At 46.1% G+C, this 8,836-nt stretch overlaps 1 protein-coding gene across 1 annotated transcript; it reads right to left on the bottom strand.

The window, feature by feature from the left end:
* Positions 1-3,012: 3,012 nt before the first annotated feature.
* C8H1orf53 (chromosome 8 C1orf53 homolog) lies at positions 3,013-8,374 on the bottom strand. Its single transcript, XM_043520787.1, has 4 exons — positions 8,069-8,374; positions 7,810-8,025; positions 4,623-4,724; positions 3,013-3,228 (listed from the first exon to the last, which is right to left on the bottom strand). The coding sequence occupies exons 1-4, from the start codon at positions 8,372-8,374 to the stop codon at positions 3,157-3,159; spliced, it is 696 nt and encodes a 231-aa protein (XP_043376722.1). The 3' UTR covers positions 3,013-3,156.
* Between the last annotated feature and the right edge of the window lie 462 nt (positions 8,375-8,836).

The raw sequence follows: 8,836 nt of genomic DNA, 5'->3' as shown, positions 1-8,836 counted from the left end.
CATAGTATTTTAACTTGGACCTGCAGTAAATACCACGATCTCGTGTTACAGCAACTCATCTGAAGTGACTGATTGAGCAGGTGTCAAGGAGGGAAAGTAATTAAAGTGCTATAATACTAAAAGCGTCGCAATCTTTTTGTAGGATGGGTATTTTGTGGGTGGGTGATAAAAAATAAATACAGGAAGTTTGACTTATTGACATTAAGGAGCTGCAGGTCTATTTTATTTTCATAATATGCATGGAGATGACACGTTTTTAAAAAGTTTTTAATCGAATCCACTTACAACCAGGGAGCTTAAAGCCAGCGCTGCCAACTGCAAGAACAATCCTTAATAGTGAAGAGCTTTAATCACAGCATCGGCATCTCTGTATCTGCTTTGAAATTGGCCATGTGCACGAATAAATAGATAAAGGTATATTTAAGTGGGCGTGTTCTATTTTGAAGCTTCTTGGGACACTGCACCTTCTGTATCTTTTCTTTTCTGTTTACTTTGAAGGAGCCTTTTTCTTGCCCCATGACAATACATAGTAATGCATTGCTGCTATTGCCAGGCTGTGTCTGCATTCGCTACTTTGGCAGAAGCATTGTTCCTCTCACAAAATAGAAAGGGGGCAAAGAGAGATTCCATTCTAAAGTGAGCTCCAGCAGTTTATATGGCCAGATGGATTGCCCTTTCCGTACGCAAAACGCACCCAAAGGAGCCTTCGATGCATTTTCCCTATCTAACAATTTCGTTTAGAAAATATCATATATATAATATCTTCTTCCAATTACCGACGCCCTAATGGGAGCAGGAGGCCGAGGAATATGCAAGGCTTATAATAAGCTACCTGCTGCGTCATGCCTAAATAATGTCATGCTTTATTTCATTGTTATTATTGCGGAGATGACATAACTAGACCTTACATTGGAAATTCTCCTGCTGATAAGATAACCAAAGCCGATGGATCCCCCTATGTTGACACAAGGGGAACCAGTTGCTTGTGGGTCCTTAAATTATAGTAACTAGCATTTGATTCCCCGAGTCACAAAACTGATGAGATTCTACCTTTGGATACTTTCAAATGCAGCAGATCAGTTCATTTAGGATTTTTACGCCTCCATTTCCCTGCAATAAAAATCTCCCTCTATGTATTTGCATGCATACATGGGGCTATCTAAACACCCCTAATAATCCTAAACGTTAAGTTACTATTTGCTAGAACGGTGATTCCAAGGACTTTCAGCTATTTGCACACATTCTGTTTAATGTGGCTTCAGTCTATTTACTTGCCAGACGTGAATGTTCATTAAGATCCAATTACCAAAACTAGGCAAATGGAATTTAGCTCCGAACTGCTGCTCTCCCATCTTAATGCATAAGGAATGATATTAATAAGCAAACGAAGTCCATTTGGATGTTTAATGTTACCAGAAGGCTGCGCTGACGTTCAAACGATCTAACTCTTAGCATCTGGGAGGCTGCACAGGGAGCTTTCTAGGATGGGTTTCAAGACATTTCCTTCAACCAAAGCTGAAGTGGACCAAACTGGGACACCAAACAACTGACAATAGTTTCCAGTCTAAGTAGACTCGGGTGCTCCACAATCCACAAATGGGGAGGGGAAGGGAAATCTTTCGGTTTATTACAACAGCTAAGAGTAACCATATCTCCCCCTCCTGTCCTTTTTCTAAGATGGAAGGTCCATCTTGGAGTTCTCAGATGACATCATGATAGATAAATGCCCAATCACTGCCTACAAATAACCCAGCTCGCACATCATATCTGAGGGGAGGTAGGTAGGGAGCCACTTCGACCTTAAAGATGTTTGTCAGGTACCTGGTGGGGGTTTGTTTGTTGGAAACATACAGTGATCAATGGAAACCTTAATCAGGCATATCTGGGGGCTATTTACTCCTAATGAGAAAGAGACAAAAAAAATTGCAACAGTCAAGATACCAACAACGTTCATGGGAAATAGAACAGGACTTTAAAATAAAATAAAGCTGAGATGTCTTAGTGAGGTGTCTTCTATCATATAACAGTTAAGTACCTCCTGGGTGCTCATGAATATTTGTAGGATATTTTACATTTCATTTTATGTTTGCAAACATAGTTCTCTCCTCTTTGCAAAGGCACTTGCTAATTTAGACACCAAACAGACTGATGTTCAATCAAACACTCAGAAGTTAAATTATTCAGAAACTCAAACGCATCTGTGGGACCCCCACTGCCCCTCCTTTCAGTTCCAGAGACTTTACCTTGGAATGAGTCTGTCAGGAAGCCTCCTTTGATTTTTACCTCAAGGTAATGGCAACAACCACCCCTTTCCACAGGGGTGGAAAGATCGATGTTTGGTTCTGTGTGTGCTTTGCCACCCTTAACGATGCTACGGTGTTTCACTGAATGGCAGATGGACTTGGTAATGACACATTTGTCTTCGTTCTCCTTGGACCAGAGTGGCGGAGGAATTGATGGAGGTGAAAGCTTGATGCTGTGGTTCGATCTAGGTTTAAAGCCACTCTCGGTGTCAGTGGTACTTCAGTTCAGACTAATTTTTTTAATGGCCTATCTAATGATCTTCGAATGTCAGCACGATGTGATAAAATAGCACGGGCCGTGCTCCAAACAGACTTCTCTAAAGACTGGTTTCGATTCACACAATATAACGCAATACAAATATATGGTCTTTTAAATTCTTACTGCTAGAATAAAACCGTTTTGCAATGGGATTACACTTCTTGGGCATTCTTGTAGTTACACATGGCATCCAGTGATGTAAATAATAAAAAAAAATCATTGAAACTCCTCGATTTACTACCAAAATCAACAACATCTCTTGAAGTGATTTACGGTGTATACAGTAGCAGCGTTAAGTAAAGCGATGGTAATCTGAGTACTACCTGCACCCCTATTCTTGATTTTACTGCGAAATTAATTGTGGTCTCAGTTTGTAACCTGTGATTTATAACGCTAAGGAAAGGGAAAGGAGTATCACTAACAATGTAGCATCTGAAACACCCAGGCACACACGGTTTAGCTTGTTTTTTATTACAATTGAAATGTATTCAGATAACCCAGCATCAATAACAGGAATGCCAATATTCATGCAGTCGAAGCCACAAAGACTTAGGTTTCTGCAGTCTTCATCGTAGATGGCATATGCACTGATTGTCAAGTAAAAAAAAATGAATTGAACCGCTTCTTTTTGGATGGGTCTTTGACGTTAGCTTGATCATATGGACACTGCAGAAGAAATCAAACAAGTCATTATTGCATTACTTAGCAATCAGTAAGAAAAAGCTCAACCCTGCTACGGTTAAAGAAGAATTGTTAATTATATTATATAAATCATTTGATCTATTGTGCCCTCTAGACTAACAGGAAAATAATGGCAACCCCAAGCAAATGGTCCTAATTAGTGCCCAAGAACCATTTCCTAAATATGCCCTTCCAACTCAAAGAATTTGACTGACCAAAGCAATCTCTTCCCCCCACCCTTAAATTTCTTTAGTTGGTGCATTATTGCAAAACGTTCTGCATAACAGAGCTCCTAGCAAAGCAAAGGGGCAGACAGGACAATAACATTCGAGCCTTTCAGTCTTGTCTGTAATAAGTGTAAACATTTCCTGATCATTTTACACTTGTTTTCAAACGTCTTACCAATTGACTCTCTCTTTATAAATGTACTTAATGAGTTTTAATCAAAGAGTGAGTCTTTCGCATCATTACTCACGTATTTCACACGGCAATAGTGGTATAAGAAAACTTTTTCAACTAAGAAACCAAAGAGGAACTAGAAGTGAGCAGTGCACATTCGAACTGTAAATTACCCCGTTGTTTCCCCCCTTTCCCCTTTTTTCGTGCGCTGTTCTTTAAACCATGTTCTAATAACTAAATTTACAAAGGGGAAATATACGTTACCCACCTGGGGCGTCAAACACTACTCGCCTGAGTAAAGTGAAATTGATCAACATATTATTAAGGGCCTGATCTTGTCAGCCATTGAAAGCTACGGGACTTTTGCTATTTATGTCAATGGAAGCGGGATTGTGCAGTGTGTGCAAAATACAAAACATCGCCTTCTCACACTGCACAACTTCGATTTCTAACTGGTATTCGGAAAATACCAACACTAAGTCCTATTATTTTAAAAATCACACAATATTCCACCATAGCCTACATCTTTTGATACTTTCTCAGTCAGACTGGAAAACAGACCCTTCAACATAATGCTAGAAAACTAAACTACATTTGTGGCAAAATGTCTCGGTTATGTTATCTCATTTCTTTAAGAGGAGAAAGTTTGCTCGGAATAGACTTTCTGATATGCTGGTTCTTTTCACAGGCATCTTGCACTTGACAACGAGAACATAACTTATATAAAACAACAGTCTATTAAATAACTCCTGTGAAATTCTCCTAGCAGTTCAAGGAGATAATGTTAACCTGAAATGTTGCAACATTCTATTTTAACGTTAAGAAAATCCCTCAGTGACCTTTCCTGGACTTATTGTCCTTGGCTAGTCTAAATTTCACAGTGAAACATGCCACATAGCTTGCTAGCTTTTGCTAATGCCAGCATTTAAAATATTTTTCAAAGTTATTTTAATGCTGCAAAGCAAGGATTTCATACTCACATGTCTGCATGCAGAACCACAGCATTTACCTCTCTGCAAGTGGGCAACTTTGGTGAACACTAAATAGCCAGTAACTGGATCCACATAGTTTTGCAGGCCAGCCTTAAAAAGAACCACCCAAAACAGAGTCAACCTCAATTCTATATATTCTTCATCTCTTTGCGATTTCAAACTGGAAGTGCTTTGACATTATCTCCCTAAAATCCAACTGCTTAACTGAAACCAGTTCAACCGGTGATTCATGATTAAATGCATTAATACCACTGTTATAATCTGACCCTTATACTCTGTAACTCAGATAGAACTGACAAATAAAGAGATTTGAGGAAGTAATAGAACATCAACAGTGCATATTTTAACATAGCCACAGATCAGCCTTTGCCATTCATTTCCTTAGAGATATCTTATATATTCTCTACATTATTCTAAGCTTTTCAGAAGAAAATGGACTTTCACTCCCAGGTTGCAGATCCATTTACACTTCGAATTATAAGAAAGTGTAAATGTATGATGCTGTATTTATGCTTCCAGAAAAGGGTCTAATCAAAGAAGCAGCTGATACTGGAGAGAGAATGTGACATTTACGTTCTTCCTGTTCACTTTGGACATTATACACTTTTGGACTTTTTATGCCACATTCTTTCCCCTTTCTAAATGTACCTGAGTTTTGATTACATTGTAAATGATTTTTAAAAATGGTTATACGATGTTGACACCTTCTGCTGCTTTCAAGTGCTGCTTGATCAAAAGCAACTTTCATCACGCCAGCTTTGATGCTAAAAAGTATAACTGCAATTTGCAAACACGGTGCAACTGTTAAACTATTTTATACTGGAGGGAATGTAAATACTTGGCTGGCATCCGCCTCTGCTGCTGGACAAGGCTGTGTGGTAGCAATATATCACCTTTTAATATTTAGGTCACTTTTTGATTGTCATTTCCAGTAAGTGACCTTTGCAACAATGCTTATAGCGAGCGGAAATGTTAAGATGCCAGGGTTTTGGATCGTGTCTTCGCCGGTATGGACATAGCTTTAAAATGTTCGACACCAAATACGTCACGCCTACGTTTCGGAGAGCAAAGATAACGCTCCCCGAGTTAAGCTGGAGCTGCACATTTCAAAAGTGGTACGCGAATCAACTCCTTTGCTTCCCTGTTCTGTTGCGCCTGTGCATCCGTAAAGGCACACGTTCCCTGGTGTTTGCCTCCAGCCCCTGAAATAGCGGACGGACTAAGACAAAGAAGCCCAAAGGTATTTTTAAAATTGGGCCAGAAAGCCTGCTAAACATCAGCCATCACTAATGGCGGCAAAGGCAGAGAACCAGCCGCCTGCGACAGGGAAGGCAGGTGGGAGATCTAGCCGGGGGACAGTTCCATGCCCACGTTGAGGTCATTTACTCTAACCATGCTGACTGCCTACAACTGCCATTTGACCCTCCGGCGGGCAGCTGCCTAGGAATGGGGGAATTCCTCAGTCCACTTCTGGGCTGGTTGGGAACCTCCTGCGGGGGCCGATTTCGCTGGAGCCAACGGCAAAACTCCGCAACCGGAACAGAATCGGTCGCCCAATGGCTGTCCAGGCCAACTCAGCGACTGCTGGCGGCGGAAGAGGGGCGCGCAGCACAAGGTGCTCGGAGATGCACATCCGTGTGAGGAGGGGGAAAGGGCCAAGCGTCGCCTTGCGGTGCGAGCAGGGTGCGGTGTCTAGAGCAGGGGGAGAGGAGGTGGACGCCACTTACTGCTACAGACAGTATTTACTGCAGGTTCTCATGGGCCTTCCATGGTCTCATGTATGCTGTTCCTACCGCTAGTGATGAGCTCCGTGCACAATGACAGCAGGTTGCTTCCATCTCTCCAGAAAACAAAACAAAACAAGGCTGCCCCGCTTTCCTCCGCCCTCCGGTATGGGAGCTGAGGTACCAGCTCTGCAGCTCTCCGCGTGCAAAGGGGAGCGGAGCGGTTATTAATCATGTCAATGCCGGAGTTGGAGATGGAAGGAGAGAGTCACTTAACATGTCGGCACCCTCTCTGCCTGGAGGCTGTTATCGGGACATAGTTCCCTTCCTGCAAAACACTCGTGCATTCCATAAAAACGAGAAATACAAGCGAGTTTGTCAGGCCCGAAGTTTGGGTAAATGACTGTAAATACATTTGGTGTTCAGGCTACCAGCACTGGGCAGTTTGCCGGGCGTCCAAGAGTTGCATTGTACCAGCACGTTGTTACTTTTGGACATATTTCTCCCTGACATAATCAATAACTAAGGTCTAGTGCTGTAAGTCCCCAGTGTGCACGCAGCATGGCTCACTCAGGCTCTGCATGAGCTTTCAGGCTGGGGACTGCTGCCCCTCCCCGGAAAGATTTCGCTTTTGCTGCCTTATTTGTTCTCTTGGTCCCAGGCCTTCCGTGACTTGCCCCAACCTTACAGAAGGCTGGGACCGGGAGCGCGCTCGGAAGGCTTCTCTGCTTTCCTGTGGGGTTTTGTGACTTTATTCTCTCTACAGCTCCCGTTGCACCAGGCAGCGTCTTGTGAGCAAATGTCCATCTCTGCTCGCGCAGAGGCACGTTCAATACTTCTGGGCAGAGAAGTTGGGGCTAGAAAGGCCATCGCTGTGAAATACCCCAAATGGACCCCCCCCCCCGACCACAGCAAGCCCCTGCCCCGGGGAAGTTGAAAGGGCAAGACGGTCAGGGATCGTTAATGTGGCACAAGTATTGCTGGGACACGGAGCTCCTGTCACTCTCTCGGTGGTGCACGTCCACTCCTTCCTTGTGACCGCAGCCAGCCCCGAGAGCAGCTCCCTGCGGTCATCCGACCGCCTTCGCTGCACCCCCAGGCCACGCGCCAGTGCGCGGGCCGCGGTGTTGGGCCGACCCCGGCATGCCCCCAGCTCAGGCTGAGGGAGAGGCCCGGGGCAGCCAACCCGTTGCCAGCCTTTCCCTGCGCTTCCGTGAGGCTGGCTGCAGAGGCCCAGGCAAGGCGGCCAGTGGGCGCGGCACGGAGCAGCCCCGGGCCGCCCATTAGCCGCTGCAGCGGGGGAGCGGGTCCGCAGGGAGCCCTCGCCTGCAGCACGCCGCCTGTGTGGGGCGCCGCCAGCCCCGCGGGCCCGCCTGGGAGCAGCCCGGAGCGGTGAGGCGGCTGCACAAGCGGCGCCCCGCGGGCCCGAGCGGGAAGCGCGGGGGACTCACCGCGCAGGCCTCCCGGTGCAGCGCCACGATCCGCTTCTCCGCCGCCGTCAGCAGCTCCTCGCTGCCCGGCCGGCTCGGCTGCTCAGAGCGCTCCCCGCCGGCGCCGCCCGTGGCCCAGCGCACCCAGGGGCCGCAGCCGCTCCGGCTGCAAAGAAGGGCCCAGGGTGGGGAGCCGCTTGCAACGGGGCGCCCGGGGCGCCGCTGCCACGGGCCCAGGGGCGGGACGCGGCTGCGGCCGGGAGTCCCTGCTCTGCTGCAGCCGCAGGACAGCCCCAGCCAGCTGGAGGGCCCCATTCCTGGCGCTTCTCGCCGGGGCGCCACCCACTCCCGCCCGCAAGTCTGGGTCACAAGCCCTGAACAGCCCCAGGCTGGTCTCCCGTTGGGGCTCGTCCGCCTGGGGAGGCCGACAAGAGAAGAACCGAGGTCTGCTCCTGGTGCTGTCACCTGTCGCCCACCTCGGCTCTCCCCCTGTTTGTTCTTCAAAGAACACCCAAGGCAACGGCAGGACCGAGCGAGCTTTGGATCGGGCCTTTAGATTGTCTTGGCTGCTTGTACAGGACCTCATAATTAATTATGTCTTTGCCCCTGCAATTGTGTTAGAAATGACCCATTCTACGTGGAGAAGGGATTTACAGAAAATATTTAATTTTTGCATATTTCTGCTATGTAGACCAATAGTTTCCAAAAGGAAAAGGAGTACTTGTGGCATCTTAGAGACTAACCGATTTATTTGAGCATAAGCTTTCGTGAGCTACAGCTCACTTCATCGGATGCATACTGTGGAAAGTGTAGAAGATCTTTTTATACACACAAAGCATGAAAAAATACCTCGCCCCACCCCACTCTCCTGCTGGTAATAGCTTATCTAAAGTGATCACTCTCCTTACAATGTGTATGATAATCAAGTTGGGCCATTTCCAGCACAAATCCAGCTTTTCTCTCCTCCCCCCTACCCCCCCCACACAAACCCACTCTCCTGCTGGTAATAGCTTATCTAAAGTGACCACTCTCCTTACAATGTGTATGA

This window comes from Chelonia mydas, chromosome 8 (genome assembly GCF_015237465.2).
Source record: "Chelonia mydas isolate rCheMyd1 chromosome 8, rCheMyd1.pri.v2, whole genome shotgun sequence".
In the NCBI taxonomy this organism is placed as follows: Eukaryota; Metazoa; Chordata; order Testudines; family Cheloniidae; genus Chelonia; species Chelonia mydas.
This window is presented reverse-complemented; position numbering and strand designations above follow the sequence as displayed.